General features: G+C 44.2%; 1 protein-coding gene across 1 annotated transcript in view; it reads right to left on the reverse strand.

Annotated features, from left to right (window-relative positions):
- Positions 1-19,439, reverse strand: part of LOC311138810 (uncharacterized protein) — a gene marked incomplete at its 3' end in the record, with an annotated part of 90,557 nt that overhangs the window by 38,738 nt on the left and 32,380 nt on the right. The window contains exons 36-63 of the mRNA XM_084173623.1: positions 19,361-19,414; positions 19,179-19,253; positions 18,952-19,065; positions 13,576-13,602; positions 13,368-13,421; positions 13,134-13,205; positions 12,987-13,046; positions 11,479-11,514; positions 11,269-11,313; positions 11,138-11,173; positions 10,867-10,911; positions 10,647-10,682; positions 10,462-10,497; positions 10,262-10,294; positions 9,917-9,988; positions 9,635-9,694; positions 9,381-9,416; positions 9,111-9,191; positions 6,666-6,701; positions 6,160-6,204; positions 4,483-4,554; positions 4,067-4,111; positions 3,940-3,975; positions 3,497-3,577; positions 3,226-3,261; positions 2,501-2,581; positions 2,236-2,377; positions 108-247 (exon numbers count right to left, since the gene is read on the reverse strand). Coding sequence (XP_084029749.1) covers positions 108-247; positions 2,236-2,377; positions 2,501-2,581; positions 3,226-3,261; positions 3,497-3,577; positions 3,940-3,975; positions 4,067-4,111; positions 4,483-4,554; positions 6,160-6,204; positions 6,666-6,701; positions 9,111-9,191; positions 9,381-9,416; positions 9,635-9,694; positions 9,917-9,988; positions 10,262-10,294; positions 10,462-10,497; positions 10,647-10,682; positions 10,867-10,911; positions 11,138-11,173; positions 11,269-11,313; positions 11,479-11,514; positions 12,987-13,046; positions 13,134-13,205; positions 13,368-13,421; positions 13,576-13,602; positions 18,952-19,065; positions 19,179-19,253; positions 19,361-19,414 — 1,686 coding nt within the window. The remainder of the gene's footprint in view (positions 1-107; positions 248-2,235; positions 2,378-2,500; positions 2,582-3,225; positions 3,262-3,496; positions 3,578-3,939; positions 3,976-4,066; positions 4,112-4,482; positions 4,555-6,159; positions 6,205-6,665; positions 6,702-9,110; positions 9,192-9,380; positions 9,417-9,634; positions 9,695-9,916; positions 9,989-10,261; positions 10,295-10,461; positions 10,498-10,646; positions 10,683-10,866; positions 10,912-11,137; positions 11,174-11,268; positions 11,314-11,478; positions 11,515-12,986; positions 13,047-13,133; positions 13,206-13,367; positions 13,422-13,575; positions 13,603-18,951; positions 19,066-19,178; positions 19,254-19,360; positions 19,415-19,439) is intronic.

Here is a 19,439-nt window from a genome sequence, read left to right on the forward strand (position 1 = left end):
CAGCAATGAGACATGTGCTTTGGGAAGTGGAGCTTTGTGTGTGTGTGTGGGTGCGTTGTGCATGCATGTGTTTTTGTTTGTGTGGTTGAGAGTGTTGACAAACTCACAGGTGTGCCTGGATTTCCTGCTGGCCCAATAGGGCCTGGGAGGCCCTGTACACCTCTTAGACCTGGCAGCCCCTGGTGAGACAGACAGACAGACAGAGTGGCAGTGTGAGGGCTGAAACCACACAGCACCACAGTGCCCTCTAGTGTTCAAACACAGTAAGTGCACAGAGATAGAGCATCCTCCACCACATTTATACTGAACAAAAATATAAACGCAACATGCAACAATTTCAAAGCTTTTACTGAGTTACAGTTCATATAAGGAAATAAGTCAATTAAAATAAATTCATTAGGCCCTAATCTATGGATTTAACACGACTGGGAACACAGATATGCATTTACTGGTCACAGATACCTTTCAAAAAAAGGTAGGGGCGTGGATCAGAAAACCAGTCAGTATCTGGTGTGAACACCATTTGCCTCATGCAGCACGACACATCTCCTTCGCATAGAGTTGATCAGGCTGTTGATTGTGGCCTGTGGAATGTTGTCCCACTCCTCTTCAATGGCTGTGCGAAGTTGCTGGTTATTGGCGGGAACTGGAACATGCTGTCGTACAAGTCGATCCAGAGCATCCCAAACATGCTCAATGGGTGACATGTCTGGTGAGTATGCAGGCCATGGAAGAACTGGGCTATTTTCAACTTCCTGGAATTGTGTACAGAGCCTTGCGACATGGGAGCGTGCATTATCATGCTGAAACATGAGGTGATGGCGGTGGATGAATGGCACGACAATGGGCCTCAGGATCTCGTCACGGTGCATTCAAATTGCCATCGATAAAATGCAATTGTGTTCGTTGTCTGTAGCTTATGCCTGCCCATACCATAACCCCACCACCACGGGGCACTCTGTTCACAACGGCAAACCGCTCGCCCACACGTCTGCCATCTGCTCGGTACAGTTGAAAGCGGGATTCATCCATGAAGGGCACACTCCTCCAGGGTGCCAGTGGCCATCGAAGGTGAGCATTTGCCCACTGAAGTCAGATACAATGCCAAACTGCAGTCAGGTCAAGACTCCGGTGAAGACGACGAGCACGCAGATGAGTTTCCCTGAAACAGTTTCTGACAGTTTGTGCAGAAATTCTTTGTTTGTGCAAATCCACAGTTTCATCAGCTGTCCGGGTGGCTGGTCTCAGACGATCCCACAGATGAAGATGCCGGATGTGGAGGTCCTGGGCTGGCGTGGTTACACGTAGTCTGCGGTTGTGAGGCCGGTTGGATGTACTGCCAGAAATTAACATTAACTTCTCTCGCAACAGCTCTGGTGGACATTCCAGCAGTCAGCATGCCAATTGCACGCTTCTTCAAAACATGAATCTGTGGCATTGTGTTATGTGACAAAACTGCACATTTTAGGGTGGCCTTTTATTGTCCCCAGCACAAGGTGCACCTGTGTAATGATCATGCTGTTTAATCAGCTTCTTGATATGCCACACCTGTCAGGTGGATGGATTATCTTGGCAAAAAAGAAATGCTCACCAACAGGGATGTAAACAAATATGTGCACAAAAATGAAGAGAAATACGCTTTTTTTGCGTATGGAACATTTCTGGTATCTTTTATTTCAGCTCATGAAACATGGGACCAATGCTTTACATGTTGCGTTTATATTTTTGTTCTATGTACATTGACATTTTAGTCATTTAGCAGACGCACACTAGCCTGAAGCAGAGAGCAAGACGAAAAGTGAGAGTGTCGACTCAGCCCAAAATCTGTCCGCGCAGATTAAGCATATTTGGTCTGCTTAACGCTATAAGCAAGTGAGGTGTTTTTGTCTGGGGGGCAATGTGAAAGTGTTTAATTTATTTAAGATGAAAGCAAATTGCTATTTTGATAGGTGAGGCTTATTTGATCTAAATGAAGTTTCATAATGCTTAGGTTGTTACGAGTGTATTGATATGTTTTCTACAAAAGATCACTGGCTAGAATGTTCCCACCTGATCTCGCCTCCTCCCGCCTGCCTTTCGCCTTTGCAGACATGTATTTCCATAGTTAAAGCGCCCAGTGGACCATCAATATAATAGATCATCTTTGCCTGAAGTCCTTTCTCACTTCTTAATGGGACCTCTCAAAGGTTCAGATAAAACAAATGGTTACAGCTTCACCTTGCTCCACTCACTGACTTGTACCAGAGAGCCACACAAGCCAGCAGAAGTGCAGCCCTCTGGGACTGGGGTTGTGCACCCCGAGTCTAGGGTTGATTTTGGCCTGGGGAACAGTGGTACTCACATCTCTTCCTGGATCCCCTAGTTTCCCTGGGTCTCCCTGTAACACCAAGGGAAAATGATTGAGAGATAACTAAAGACAGTAATGTTTATGTCATGTTCACCGTACCCTGAGAAGCTACAGCTGCTGTAATGTCTGTATGACAGAGACAGAGGTACTGACCCTCAGGCCGGCTGCTCCTGGTGCCCCTGGTTTGCCGTCCAGACCGTTGCGTCCATCCAGTCCAGACGCACCTCTCTCTCCCTACAGAGAGGAACACACATGATGCATACAGTATGATCAGAATAAGGGCTGCACAGGGTTGTATTGGACCTGGATACATTTAGCACAAGAGGATAAAACTCTACTACTACTGTTTCAAATAAAGCAAGTGGAAAGGCAATTCAATGCTCCAGCGTTGTTACTCAGAGTTAGTTCAATGTTTGGAAATGACTATGGTGAGGTATTTTTTAGGATGCAGAGCATGTGTGTATACAGCATTAAGTTGCATGTCTCAGGCTGTGGTGATGTTGTGAGCAGGCCCCACTGATCTTCATCCCACTGGGAATCTGCAGACTGGGAAACAGGATCCGGTGGAATGAAGGACAGCGCAACCTGCCAATCACCAGCCAGTTTGGAGAACCATATCCTATCAGGATTTGTCAATTAGAAAATCAGCCTGTGTGAGAATGTGAGAAGTCACTGTAGTATGTGTTATTCAGACCTTCTCTCCTGGGCCTCCTCTCTCTCCTGTGTCACCCTGGAGAAATAGAAAGAAAGAGTAATGAGTGAGATAGAGAGAGGGATAGAGTGGTTAGACAGACAGACAGACAGACAGACAGACAGACACACTTGACAGAAAGACAGACAGACAGACAGACACACATGACAGACAGAAAGTGGCTTACTCTCGCCCCTGGAGGTCCACGCTGTCCCTCGAGACCCTACACAGACAAACAACAGAGCAGGTGAGACAGAGAGAAGACACAGGGTAAGAATTGCACACACAACAGCACATAGACAGACAGACATTACGGGTCAGTATATTTCAGTAACCTTCGAAGCTTAGGCTTCTCAAGACACTAGATTTTGAAGGATAGCCCCGTAAGACTCTGCTTAAAGTTTAGAGGCAGTGACCCATCAGGGGGCCAGAGAGGCAGAGACAGCAGTCTTACTCACCCGGAGCCCCGCGGCCCCTGAGGACCCTGCCTCGCCCTTCTGACCTTTGCCCCCATGCTCTCCCGGGTCACCAGCATCTCCCTAGACACAGGAAGTGACGTCAGACACTGGGAGGTTAGGTGTACCGAGAGAGAGAGCTGTGCTGTATACATTCAAAGGTGTGTTCGTACAATGTTAGAAGAAAGTAAGGGACATCTACATACCTTTTCTCCTCTTTCTCCTTTAAGCTTTTGCTCTGTATCACCCTGTAGAAGTTAGAGAGAGATTGAGAGAGATGTGGGTAGCTATGTGGTTCTGATGGCTCGTTCAGTTAGTATGGTCCTTGTAATACCATTTGTTTGGTATGATTCTCACAGGGGCCATATTTGTTGACTGAAAGTCACATTTAGCCTCTGTTAAATGAACATATTGTTATTTTAAAAAGAGATCTTATCAGGACTCACCACGTTCCCTGGAGGTCCTGGGGGGCCTTGAGCTCCCTATTGTGTCATAAACAACATACCGTTTTGTTAATTTGAGCAGATTGGAACTATTATATCAGATTAGATAACAAACAGATTAACCTCTGACCTCAACTCCTTTCTCTCCTCTTGGTCCGATAGGTCCTGGGCTGCCCTGTGGATGATACACCACACACACACACACACACACACACACACACACACACACACACACACACACACACACACACACACACACACACACCAACTGTCACTACAGACAGACACCAACTGCTACTGTATTACTCACAGTAACCAACACAAATACTGACACATATAGAGTATCAGATCAATCTGGCAAAAGAGTGTCAGATGTGTGTCACATAAATTATTGACTGATTCATGGGTGTACAGAAATGTCACGTCACAAACATGCGTCTCACATGTCTTCCATGCTCTCAATAACTATTACACAGAAGACACAGACAGTATTTCAGAACAATCTGTCAGAGGAGTGTCACAATGTCACATAAACATGTGTCTCACGTTACGTCCGTGCTCTCCAGGGTCTCCCAGGTCTCCCTTCTCCCCTGCTCGTCCAGGCTGACCCGCAAGGCCCTGAGGACGGGGCATAAAACCACACAGATTATGTGCTTAGTTACCATGGCAGTCCTAAAAACATCTTAGAAAAGGAAAAGCTGCACACTGATGGCTCCGATGCAAAATTGCATTTAATCAACGTTTCGACAGCTAAGCAGTTTTCATCAGGGTTTCATCTGTTCTCAAAACATTCACTTCATATCATGTAGGTCATGGTTAATCATGACCTACATTAGTGACCAATCACCATAAACAGTACAGCAAGACCATTCTGAAAAGAGGGCATAAAAGGGAGTTGATGTTTTATAGTGCCGCCTCTCATTGAAGGCACAGAAGTTCAAGGCCGACCGCAGTACTGCAGGCATTGTTAGCAGAAAACAGGATTCCCCATAATAGTGAATGAAAAAATGGCAATCTTCGTGTAAATATACACTGGACAAAAATATAAACGCAACATGTAAAGTGTTGGTCCCATGTTTCATGAGCTGAAATAAAAGAACCCAGAAATTTTCCATAAGCACAAAAATAATATTTCTCTCTAATTTTGTGCACAAATTTGTTTACATCCCTGTTAGTGAGCGTTTCTTCTTTGCCAAGATAATCCATCCACCTGACAGGTGTGGCACAAGCTGATTAAACAGCATGATCATTACACAGGTGCACCTTGTGCTGGGGACAATAAAAGGCCACTCTAAAATGTGCAGTTTAGTCACACAACACAATGCCACAGATGTCTCAAGTTTTGAGGGAGCGTCCACCAGAGCTGTTGCCAGAGAATTTAATGTTAATGTCTCTACCATAAGTCACATCCAACAACGTTTTAGAGAATTTAGCAGTATGTCCAAATTGAATCACAACCGCAGACCACTTGTTTGGCGTCGTGTGGGTGAGCAGTTTGCTAATGTCAACGTTGTGAACAGAGTGCCCCATGGTGGTGGTGGGGCTATGGTATGGGCAAGCATAACCTACGGACAATTAACACAATTGCATTTTATCGATTTGCAATTTGAATGCATAGAGATACCGTGACGAGATCCTGAGGCCCATTGTGAGGCCGATTTTATTTTTAAAGATATCTGTGACCAACAGATGAATATCTGCATTCCCAGTCATGTAAAATCCATAGATTAGGGCCTAATGAATTTATTTCAATTGACTGATTTCCTTATCTGAACTGTAACTCAGTAAAATCTTTGAAATTGTTGCATTTATATTTTTGTTCAATATATATATATTTTTTGGGGGAATCATCATTTTTTGGGGAATCATGCATGGTACCAAAAATGGTATGTCCTTTGAACCAAATATTTTGAAATCACACACAGAAGAAGTTATAAGGATAATTGAGTTGCTAATGGAAGCCTGCAGTACCCTGGTCGACCTTCAACTTCAGTTACTCAATGAGAGGGGGCAGCACTGAGCTAACCTGCAACGTCCATTCCTGGAGTAGTTCAAACTGTGCATATTATGTCTCCATGAGACGCCATCTTAACCGACTTCATTTGGCTTCAATGTGCTATTGAGTCTTAACATAGGAATGAATGGTGTCATGTGATCAATGGCTTTGTCCATTCATATATACCATTCATTGGCTGTATGTGACACAGACATGTGACTACTCACCCTTAGTCCTCTCTCCCCTGCCTTCCCTGGGAGTCCAGACTCCCCCTGGTGGAGAGAGAGAACAGACAGAAAATTAGAGAGACTGGTAGAGGAGAGGAAGAGGGGGAAGGAGGAGGAGAAGAAGACATAGAAACAGATAAATGCTATGCTATTGTCTCTGCTATTGTCTCTAGTCTTCACCAATCCCGTCAGATGAGCAGAGGGTCTGAATCATGTGACAATAATACTCATCTCTCACTCACCAATACTATTAAAGAGAATGGGTGCCAGAGAGAGAGAAGTGGCATTCAAACATGAAAAACTTTGAATGGAACTGATAGAATCAGATAAGGTAGTGAGGGAGCGACAGAGAGAGACAGAGAGCGAGAGAGAGACAGAGAGAGAGACAGACAGAGAGACAGACAGAGAGAGAGAACGAGAGAGAGCGAGAGCGAGAGAGCGAGCGAGATCATGGTCTGTCACAGGACAAAATATATATAGAGAGATGGATGGAGAGATTTTCTTACGGGAGTGCCTTCGTCACCCTTGTCTCCTTTGGCTCCCTGTAAAACACAGTGATCCATAATTCAGTCCCATCACAGGGGGAGAACACCACACTGACCACAATGACACAGTCAAAACACATCAAACTTTTAAACCAGAACCCCACAACATCACATAGGGAAATGATTGTGGTAGACATGAAATAAACTTAGTAGTAGTAGTAGTAGTAGTAGTATTGTTTGAGTATTAGTCCAAAAAGTAGTTGTAGTAATAGTCATTAGTGGTGATGTACCTCTAGTGGCATCAGGGTATGATGGGAGAGAGATAGAAAGAAAGCCTTATATGACTGGTTAGGTCATCATTATATCATATCAACACTTACACAACAAAGAGGTCAGAGTTACACACACTGTATTAGTACTGGAATGGCAGTATGACATTCATTCCCTTTGTGGTACAGTCTTGAATAACATACTGTAGGTCAGTGGTCACCAACCGGTCGATCGCGATGTTCAAGCCATTCCTAGTAAATCACCAAACATTTCTGTAAAAAACCCAACGATAAAGCCTTGCGTTCCTAATTTGTTTATTAGTTTCACACTGTTGACGGTGGATGCACTTGATTCAGTAGCCCTAGCGCCGGGAAGGCAAAGTGTTCCCATTTGAACAATTTCATGTGTCTGAAGGTAGAACTTCGCCTACCCGGCAGGCCCAGAGAGAAAATCAAGTGCACCTATAGGCCTACCGCTCTGCACAGTTTCCTCACACCATAGACTGTAAAAAGAAGCCCCGAACGAACAGAAAAGTTGATATCATATTTCTAAACTTTTAAAACCATGACTAGAGAGACTCAACGAATACAGCAAAGAGCTGCTGATTTTATGAGTAAGTTCATGTTTAACTTGTTATTCAGCACTGCCAACACTTTGTTCGATGCTGATTTGTTGTTGTTGTTGCCTGCGTTACAGTCGGCTATATCGGTCTGCTCTAATACAGGACTAGTAAAGGCCCAGTGCATGACATTTGTGAAAAAAATATTTTTCTAAAATATATACACTACCAGTCAAAGGTTTAGACACACCTACTCATTCAAGGGTTTTTCTTTATTTTTAAAAATTTCTTACATTGTAGAATAATAGTGAAGATATCAAAACTATGAAATAACACATATGGAATCATGTAGTAACCAAAAAAGTGTTAAACAAATCAAAATATATTTTATATTTGAAATTCTTCAAATAGCCACACTTTGCCTTGATGACAGTTTTGCACACTCAAGGGTGGCTATTTGAAGAATCTCAAATATAAAATATATTTTGATTTGTTTAACACTTTTTTGGTTACTACATGATTCCATATGTGTTCTTTCATAGTTTTGATGTCTTCACTATTATTCTACAATGTAAAAAATAGTAAAAATAAAGAAAAACCCTTGAATTTGTAGGTGTGTCCAAACTTTGGACTGGTACTGTATATATATATATATATATATATATATATATATATATATATATATATATATATATATATTTGTATGAATATATTTTTATTTTTGGGGATTTTTCAGGGGGTGCTGGAGCACCCTCAGCACCCCTACTTCCCGTGGCTATGCTTGCGTTGTTATTATTTGCGGCTTGTGTCTTTTTTCTCTGGTCATAGGAGTAATAACATGAATTGGTACAGAAATAATGCACTGCGACTTAAGTTTCGGCATCAGCTGAAAGACTTCCCTCCATTTTTTCATGGAGGGAGGGAGAGAGGATGGACGGTGAGTTGGTGAGAGGCAGCCTCATCGCTGCTCCCTCCCTCCCCTCAGACTGACCATCAGATGCAGGCCATCAGTCCAGTAACAAAGCAAATTATTATGCTCACTCAGCTGTGCCTCACAAGTAATACAAGAAATGATCTATTACCAGTGTGATCATATACCTACAATATAGAAATATAATTTCTAAATGGTCTGAGTAGAACAACATTGGCAGGGCAATTCAAGCGTAGCCAATAAGGAGTGATAATGTATTGTGCCTGTAGCCTACTGCATAAACCTCATTGTTGCAGAACTGTTTTTCATTGGTTAATGCTGCATAAGCTTACATTTCTTAAGTCATATTTAAAAAAGAATCTGAGCGGTAGATCTCGGCTTGCATTTTGTCTCAGAAAGTGATCCTGACTCAGAAAAGGTTGGTGACCACTGCTGTAGGTTGATTGAACTGGAGAAATAAAAGTGTAGACGTAACAAGGTAATGGGCCCAGTAGTGAAGAAGCAGAGTTTGAGAAAATACAATAGCGATAACATAATAGTAGTATAGTTATTACAGAGTAGTAGTAATAGAGTGATAACACGTTGTTAGCACAGTAAGTGACTAGTATTGAAACAGGGGTTATTTGCATTGGGTGAGTGATAGTATAACATGCAGGAGTTTGGCAGAGGTGAAAAGCTCTAGGGTCGAATGGGTAGTGTCTCAGACCTCTTTCCCTGGGATGCCATTCTTTCCTGCGGGTCCGGCTCGTCCTGTCTCCCCTCTCTCTCCTGGTTCACCTGGGTCTCCCTACAACACCAATAGGAACACATTGAGATCAGCTGGACTCACGCGACACAGTAGTTCGACTATAATAAAAATTTGAATTACTTACAAGAAAGTACAAGTTACTTTATGAGAAAGCAACACTGATGCAACAGAAATACTAAATAGAAGTTCAAATAAAAGGACAAAAGCCAGTCAAGGCATGTTTCTGACCTTGGTCCCCAGTCTTCCAGCTAAACCAGGGAGTCCCTAGAGGCGCAAGAACATGTTTATGTATTTATAGACTGTCATTCTGAGTGTGTAGAACATGACCTACGTGCTGAGCATCTTTCAGCAGCTACACAGGGAAGCTCAATGAATGATACATATGATTTACAATATACCTCTGAGGCTTTCTGCACATATATCAAGGAGATTTGTAGCTTAGATAAAGACTGATAAATTATCACAGCTTCCTCTGAACTCACCCGATCCCCCTGCTCTCCTTTAGATCCAGCCTGGCCAGGAGAGCCAGCACCTGGGGAACCCTGGAAGAATGAAAGAGGAGAGAGAGAAATTAGAGTATGAGAGACAGTGAAGAGCAGAAAGAGAGATGAACAGCAAAAACATCTATACCCGCTAGCATAGAGAACATCATTAAATTACCTGTACACACACACACACACGCCGCGCACACACAGACCACCGAAGGGCATGCAGTGCCAGATTCATGCAGCGCACCATCATGTAACCTGTGGGTACCAACTCACTTTTTCACCTTTCTGGGCTGGATCTCCTTTCTGGCCCCTGGGCCCCTCTGGACCTGGCAGACCCGGTTCACCCTGAGAGAGGAGAGGAGAGGAGAGGAGAGGAGAGGAGAGGAGAGGAGAGGAGAGGAGAGGAGAGGAGAGGAGAGGAGAGGAGAGGAGAGGAGAGGAGAGGAGAGGAGAGGAGAGGAGAGGAGAGGAGAGGAGAGGAGAGGAGAGGAGAGGAGAGGAGAGGAGAGGAGAGAGAATGAGTCTATGGAGAAAGTGTTGTAACTGTCTACAGTACATCAACATATCAACCATTAATATGGAGATGGCAGTATGAGGAAGTAAAAGTGGGAAACTTGCCTGTTCACCTTTCTTCCCACCTAAGCCTGGCCCCTGGATGTGTAGAATTATACAGAGGAGATATCATTACATTGACCAATACTGATCTCTGACTTTTCAATTACTGTAGTGAAGTACTTCCATAAAAATCCATAAAAATAATTAATATCAGTCCATCTAACGATGAGGCATCAAAATAAACCATGTACGAGGTGACTCACACTCCGGCCAGGTTCTCCCTTAGCGCCCTCGCTGCCCTGGAGACAGACAGGTTCGTAAAAAAAAAATCTGATGTTCATCTATGTTTAGTTGATGTCATTGTTCTGATTACATTACATAGTTCAGTCATGTTTATTTTTTGTCACTTTAAATGATCAGAGAATAAGTCAGACTGCATTAGCCTCACCTTCTCCCCTGGTAGTCCATTGGTGCCAGGCAAACCCTGTGAGCAAATCAACACACACACGTCTCACACACTCACGCATCATAATAAAATATCACAAATCTCTAAAGGCGCAGCATGTATTATCAAATCCTATAACAGAACAACATCAATCAATAGTGGTGGGTCACGATGTGAAGACGAACCAAATCCTGTAGAGGTACAGTAAGACATGGTTACTCACCCTCAGGCCTAGAGCCCCTGTAGAGCCTGACTGTCCTGTCTCCCCCTGAAACACACAGCGCCACACTGTGGTCAGAACAACATGCTGCATGACACAGCCCTCAGCAGGCTTTTCTGATACCTGTGACCTTCATGCTTATAAAAATGGATTTGGTTCAGTGTAGGAGTAGGAGAAGTGAGTGAGGATAAATACTAGTGAACACATGAAAACGGAAAACAAATGTCATATTCATACACTGTAGCTGTATAATATCTAGGTTCATGGTACTCACCTTCTCCCCTGCCAAGCCAGCAGGTCCTCTCTCCCCCTGGAAAGACAACACAGTCAGTTACAACCCACAGCAGACACACCAGTTTAACAGCAGCAGTCTAAGTGGGTTAGAGGGGCTGTATCCATACTCACCCTGTCACCTTGTGATCCAGGTTCACCTGGCTGGCCCCGGTCCCCCTGAGAAGACAGAGCAGAGTCATCCATCCATCCGTTCATCCATTCATCCATCCATCCATCCATCCACCCAAACCCACCCACCCATCTACCCACACAAATATACATTTTATCACTCATTATAGTCCCAAACATGGATATTTTATCTAATGTTTTGCATCGTCTTACCTTGACTCCAAGGCTTCCAGCAGGCCCACGGGGACCCTAAAACACACAAACATACAGGACTGTTGGAATATGTTGTACATGACTTGAGTATGTCCTTCATTTTACAGTAAACAGATATGTATGTATGTACTGTACAAAAGTATGTGGATACCCCTTCAAATGAGTGGATTCTGATATTTCAGTCACACCCGTTGCTGACAGGTGTATAAAATCGAGCACACAGCCATGCAATCTCCATAGACAGACATTCACAGTAGAATGGCCCGTACAGAAGAGCTCAGTGACTTTCAATGTGGCACTGTTATAGGATACCACCTTTCCAACAAGTCAGTTCATAAAATTTCTGCCCTGCTAAAGCTGCCCCGGTCAACTGTAAGTGCTGTTATTGTGGAGTGGAAACATCTAGAAGTAACAACGGCTCAGCCGCTAAGTGGTAGGCCACACAAGCTCAAAGAACGGGACCGCCGATTGCTGAAGCGCGTAGCAAGTAAAAATCGTCTGTCCTCGGTTGCAACACTCACTACCGAGTTCCAAACTGCCTCTGGAAGCAACGTCAGCACAAGAAATGTTTGGCGGGAGCTTCATGAAATGGGTTTCCATGGCCGAGCAGCTGCACACAAGCCTAAGATCACCATGCGCAATGCCAAGCGTCGGCTGGAGTGGTGTAAAGCTCGCCGCCATTGGACTCTGGAGCAGTGGAAACACGTTCTCTGGAGTGAGGAATCACACTTCACCATCTGACAGTCCGACGAACGAATCTGGGTTTGGCGGATGCCAGGAGAACGCTACCTGCCCGAATACATAGTGCCAACTATAAAGTTTGGTGGAGGAGGAATAATGGTCTGGGGCTGTTTTTCATGGTTTGGGCAAGGCCCCTTAGCTCCAGTGAATTGAAATCTTAACGCTACAGCATACAATTACATTCTAGACGATTCTGTGCTTCCAACATTGTGGCAACAGTTCGGGAAAGTGCCCCTGTGCACAAAGCGAGGTCCATACAGAAATGGTTTGTCGAGATCGGTGTGGAAGAACTTCACTGGCCTGCACAGAGCCCTGACCTCAACCTCATTGAACACCTTTGGTATTAATTTGAACACCAACTGCGAGCCAGGCCTAATCGCCCAACATCAGTGCCCCACCTCACTAATGCTCTTGTGGCTGGATGGAAGCAAGTCCCTCCAGCAATGTTCCAACATCAAGCCTTTCCAGAAGAGTGGAGGCTGTTATAGCAGCAAAGGAGGGACCAACTCCATATTAATGCCCATGAATGAGATGTTTGATAAGCCCGGGTCCACATACTTTTGGCCACATACTTAGTGTATGTATGTCAGTGGAGGCTGCTGAGGGGAGGACAGCTCATAATAATGGCTGGAATGGAGTCAATGGAATGGTATCAAACACATCAAACACGTGTGGTTGATACCATTACGTTGACTCCATTCCAGCCATTATTATGAGCCATCCTCCCCTCAGCAGCCTCCACTGATGTATGTGAATGTGTGTCCTACCCGATCACCAGGCTCTCCTGCCTTCCCAGCCAGTCCTGGCAACCCCTCTGCACTCTCCCCCTGAAACATAAAAAACACTCAGTACACACTCTCTCTCTAACACACATGCATATACTGTACACACACAGGCACACACACAGTACCAACCTTCTCTCCTTTGGTTCCTTGTTGTCCTGTAGGTCCTCTGGGACCCTGAGCTCCTGGGTTTCCATCAGAACCCTAAAAAACAACAAAATACAATAAGATATGGTAAATAATTCAGTTATGGTAGCACATCAAACCATAGACGTGTACAGTATAATTATCACCCCAGAGATCTGCAGGACACAAATGTAGTCACATATACACAAAGACACATGTCCAGTGATTGACAGAGTTTACCGGTGATCCCTTCTCCCCCTTCATAGCCAAGCCACTGCCCACTCCTGGAGGTCCCTGTCAGCAGGACAAACAGACACACAGACAGAGAGACAGACAGACAGAGAGAGAGAGATAACAGAGAGGTGATAATCATTATGCTCCATCATTCCTAAAGCGATATATGCAATTAATCTGCAAGAAAAGCTGGGGACAGCCCTGTATGACTCACCCTCTCTCCGGTGCTTCCCTTGTCTCCCTGAAAGGAGAGAGAGATAGAGAGAGAGAGAGAGAGAGAGAGAGAGAGAGAGAGAGACAGAGAGAGGATTAGTGATTGAGCTTTGTAGTTCCGCAGACACTACATCCCATAGGAATGCATATAAATACATTTGACTCCTAGACATGCACATGCGCGCACACACACACCCACCCACACCCACACACACACACAATGCCCATTTACTTCACTATGACGAAACATCAAGGCCTCTCCAAGTCTGAAGATGCTGGTTGTCAAGGAAACTGATGGAAGGGCATGAAGGGTGGAAGATGAAAACATAAAGAGGACGATGACAGATATACTCATAGGCAGAGAATGGAAATAACCTAGAAAACTAAAATGTAATCTTGTTTACGTTTCCCACATTATCATATCACAGCCAGACCGTTAGGGGGTTATTCTTAAGGTGAAGATATACTTTACATGAGGAAGTAAAATATAGTGTATTTTGTTACATTACAGCCTTATTGTAAAATTTATTTAATTGTTTTCTTTCCTCGTCAATCTACACACATGGCCAGAAACAAATAACTTTCTTCTGAAACTCGTCAGTCTATTCTTGTTCTGAGAAATGAAGGCTATTCCATGCGAGAAATTGCCAAGAAACTGAAGATCTCGTACAACGCTGTGTACTACTCCCTTCACAGAACAGCGCAAACTGGCTCTAACCAGAATAGAAAGAGGAGTGGGAGGCCCCGGTGCACAACTGAGCAAGAGGACAAATACATTAGAGTGTCTAGTTTGAGAAACAGACGCCTCACAGGTCCTCAACTGGCAGCTTAATTAAATAGTACCCGCAAAACACCAGTCTCAACGTCAACAGTGAAGAGGCGACTCCGGGATGCTGACCTTCTGGGCAGAGTTGCAAAGAAAAAGCCCTATCTCAGACTGGCCAATAAAAAGAAACGATTAAGATGGGCAAAAGAACACAGACACTGGACAGAGGAAGATTGGAAAGAAGTGTTATGGACAGACGATTTGAAGTTTGAGGTGTTCGGATCACAAAGAAGAACATTTGTGAGACACAGACCAAATGAAAAGATGCTGGAGGAGTGCTTGATGCCATCTGTCAAGCATGGTGGAGGCAATGTGATGGTCTGGGGGTGCTTGGGTGGTGGTAAAGTGGGAGATTTGTACAGGGTAAAAGGGATCCTGAAGAAGGAAGGCTAACACTCCATTTTGCAACGCCATGCCATACCCTGTGGACGGCGCTTGATTGGAGCCAATTTCCTCCTACAACAGGACAATGACCCAAAGCACAGCTCCAAACTATGCAATAACTATTATGGGAAGAAACAGTCAGCTGGTATTCTGTCTATAATGGAGTGGCCAGCACAGTCACCGGATCTCAACCCTATTGAGCTGTTGTGGGAGAAGCTTGACCGTATGGTACGTAAGAAGTGCCCATCAAGCCAATCCAACTTGTGGGAAGTGCTTCAGGAAGCATGGGGTGAAATCTCTTCAGATTACTTCAACAAATTGACAACTAGAATGCCAAAGGTCTGTAAGGCTGTAATTGCTGAAAATTGAGGATTCTTTGACGAAAGCTAAGTTTGAAGGACACAATAATTATTTATATAAAAAATCATTATTTCTAACCTTGTCAATGACTACATTTCCAATGCATTTTGCTATATCTCCTGTTCAAACTCATTTCATGTATATTTTCATGGAAAACAAGGACATGTCTAAGTGACCCCAAACTTTTGAACGGTAGTGTATAAAAAACTGAAATATCACATTTACATAAGTATTCATACCCTTTACTCAACACTTTGTTGAAGCACCTTTGGCAGCGATTACAACCTCAAGTCTTCTTGGGTATGTCGCTACAAGCTTGGCACACCTGTATTTGGGGAGTTTCTCCCATTCTTCTCTGCAGATCCTCTCAAGCTCTGTCAGGTTGGATGGGGAGCGTTGCTGCACAGCTATTTTCAGGTCTCTCCAGAGATGTTCAATCAGTTTCAAGTCCAGGCTCTGGCTGGGCCACCCAAGGACATTCAGAGACTTGTCCAGAAGCCACTCCTGCGTTGTCTTGGCTGTGTGCTTATGGTCGCTGTCCTGTTGGAAGGTGAACCTTCGCCCCAGTCAGAGGTCCTGAGCACTCTGGAGCAGGTTTTCATCAAGGATCTCTCTGTACTTTGCTTCGTTCATCTTTCCCTCGATCCTGACTAGTCTCCCAGTCCCTGCCGCTGAAAAACATCCCCACAGCATGATGCTGCCACCACCTTGCTTTACCGTAGGGATGGTGCCAGGTTTCCTCCAGACGTGACGCTTGGCATTCTGGCCAAAGAGTTCAATCTTGGATTCATCAGACCAGAGACCATGTTTCTCATGGTCTGAGAGTCCTTTAGGTACCTTTTGGCAAACTCCAAGCGGGCTGTCATGTGGCCTTTTACTGAGGAGTGGCTTCCGTCTGGCCACTCTACCATAAAGGCCTGATTGGTGTAGTGCTGCAGAGATGGTTGTCCTTCTGGAAGGTTCTCCCATCTCTACAGAGGAACTCTAGAGCTCTGTCAGAGTGACCATCGGGTTCTTGGTCACCTCCCTGACCAAGGCCCTTCTCCCCCGATTGCTCAGTTTGGCAGGGCGGCCAGCTCTAGGAAGAGGCTTGGTGGTTCCAAACTTCTTCCACTTATGAATGATGAGGCCACTGTGTTCTTGGGGACCTTCGATGCTGCAGAAATTTTTTGGTACCCTTCCCCAGATCTGTGCCTCGACACAATCCTGTCTCTGAGCTCTATGGACAATTCCTTTAAACTCATGGCCTGGTTTTTGCTCTGACAACTGTGGGACCTTATATACACAGGTGTGTGCCTTTCCAAATCATGTCCAATCAATTGAATTTACCACAGGTGGATTCCAATCAAGTTGTAGAAACATCTCAAGGATGATCAATGGAAACAGGATGCACCTGAGCTCAATTTCGAGTCTCATAGCAAAGGGTCTGAATACTTATGCAAATAAGGTATTTCTGTTTTTTATTTAAATAAATTAGCAAACATTTCTAAAAACCTGTTTTCGGTTTGTCATTATGGGGTATTGTGTGTAGATTGCTGAGGAAAATGTTTTATTTAATCCATTTTAGAATAAGGCTGTAACGTAACAAAATGTGGAAAAAGTCAAGGGGTCTGAACACTTTCTGAAGGCACTGTATATGAACATCCCTCACAGCACTTCAATCATTCAAAGTTAGAACCATCTGAGAACTTTTGAAAAGGATGCATGTTTTTGGGAGCAACTTGAATTGAACTTCAACTGATGAGGTGCCTGTTAGTGGTGTGCTGGTCAGCTGTTTGTTCACCCGCACCTTCCCGCAATTGCTAATAACCTATCCGCAACCGCCAGAATATATGTGATAAAGTGGAAGTGAAAATCTGAGGCCCGCACCCAACCCTAACCCGCAAATATAGAAAAATCACTATAGGCTACAATCAAAGATGGCAGAAAGATTTTTTGACAGGGGGTGCAGGATTTTCTTTGTTTCTGCTTAGAATTTCCAACATTTTGGTAGGCTATAATTCGATACATGTAGCTTCTCTTTTGTCATTATATGTTGCCCTAGAAGACTAAGTAAACCCTTGCTCAACAGAATAATGGCATAGATCGATAGAATGAATGCTTCAATCTAGTTGACATCGGTAAAGTTTTTTCTCTGTCATCTTTTGCAGAGCAAAGACGTTTAGGGACTAGGGAGAAAATACAGTAATGAAAAGAAAAACAAAACTGGAAAGATTTTCAGTGCAAAATGTCCAAATGACATTAGTTTGATCGGTTGTAAGAAAATAGAAAGCTGTGAAAACGACCCAACATGTTTCTGATAAGATTTCAGTTCGGCTTCGATGCATATTTTATGTGGTTGAAATACTATCAGCTTTTATTATCCTTTTATGATGAAGACAGCACCTCTACAGATGGTATGTAACTGAGCATTACTTTCTTTCAAGATGCAGAAAAAAAGAAATAATATTTCTCCACTCCTGTTCCCAAGTCCAAAACACAATATTTAATGACCCTAAACCCATCTGCCATGCGGATATAACTGCGGGCACTACGGGTTATGAGTCAACCCGCGCATCACTAAACAATTCTCTTTCATCCCCATGTGGCCATTCTTGATACTGACAGTATACATACAGGTCAAATCAAATCAAATGTTATTTGTCACATGCTTTGTAAACAACAGGTGTACACTAACAGTTAAATGCTTACTTATGGGTCCTTTTCCAACAAAGCAGAGTTAAAGATAAAAAATTAAATAAAAAATATAAATAGTGACATGAGGAATAAATAGATAGATTAGCTGACAACGTCACGAAAACAATGCGCACGCTTTAATGGGGCAGACATCTGCGTGTTGTTGTGATTTTGGATGGCCAGATAGCTAGCAACAATGACAAGAAACTGCCATGTGGGGAATCGTAAGTGACTCGTTCCATCTAGTTTCATTTTGTTCTTGATACCATGTCCTGTTTTGAGGTGTTTTGACTGATTTCATGTCAATGCTAATATGGCAAAAATTCACTAGCTAGCTAACCAACAACTGTAACGATGTATTTGAGAGACAACAAGTGCTCATTGTGCAAATGTATTTGTTTTCAATAAACATTGGAGACTAAATATAGTTTACATGTTGTCAACAATCTAAGCCAGGAGTAGGCAACCCTGGTCCTGGAGTGCTGCAGGCACTTCATGTTTTTCATTTAACCAACCTGGAAGACCAGGTGTGTTGAATTTAGGCAATCACTGAACTGATCAATTAGCTCAGTTGGTCAGGTGTCTAGTTGGAACAAAATCCTGCAGTACCTGAGGCACTCCAGGAACTGGGTTCCGTGCGGTAGCAGAGAGAACAGTCTATGGCTTGGGTGGCTAGAGATTTTTGGGGGGGCCTTCCACCACCTGGTATAGAGGTCCTGGATGGCAGGGAGCTCGGCCCCAGTGATGTACTGGTCCGTACTCACCACCCTCTGTAGCGCATTGCGGTCAGGTGCCTTGCAGTTGACGAACTAAGTGATCATGCAGCCAGTCAAGATGCTCTCAATGGTGCAGCTGTATAACTTTTTGAGTATCTGAGGGCCCATGCCAAATCTTTTCAGCCTCCTGAACGGGAAGGGGCGCTGTCGTGCCCTCTTCACAATTGTGTGGGTGTGTGTGGACCATGTTAATTCCTTAGTGCTCGCTCCTCCAATTCCAGTCGTCCACGAAAGGCCCTTACAGGTTACACAGGTTACAGGCTACTGGTACTACTCTCTTTCTCCCCCATGTGGTCTGTTCTGTTCTGTTCACTAGTTACTGTGTCAAGGGCCAGACCTGACCAGGGTAACTGACCTTGATAGAGAGGCCGGGGGTGCCTGGTATCCCGGGGCGACCGTCCTGTCCAGGGGTCCCTGCAGGTCCCACAAAGCCCTTGGCCCCGTCATTCCCTGGACGCCCTAGGGTACCCTGGGTAACAGAGAGAACATCATTCATCATCATTCAGAATTAATTCAACTGAAAAGAATATGACTTATCATCGCACGTGTCTGACTGTGTGTGTGTGTGTGTGTGTGTCTCACTGGTATTCCTGGGATCCCTGGTTCTCCTTTCCTCCCAGGCAGACCTCCTCCTGAAACAGCCAACCCTGGCTCACCCTGGAACACCACCAGAGAACCAGCTTAGTGAACATCCAACACACACAGCAGATGGGATGACATACAATGTATAGTTTACTGAGGATAAAGAGGTGTACTGTACTCACCCTGTCGCCCCTGTCACCCTTTGTCCCTGGTGCTCCTGTAAGCCCAGGATCACCCTGCCACAGAGAAAACATCAAACAT

Source organism: Coregonus lavaretus (genome assembly GCF_964263955.1).
Source record: "Coregonus lavaretus genome assembly, chromosome: 12".
Taxonomy (NCBI): Eukaryota; Metazoa; Chordata; class Actinopteri; order Salmoniformes; family Salmonidae; genus Coregonus; species Coregonus lavaretus.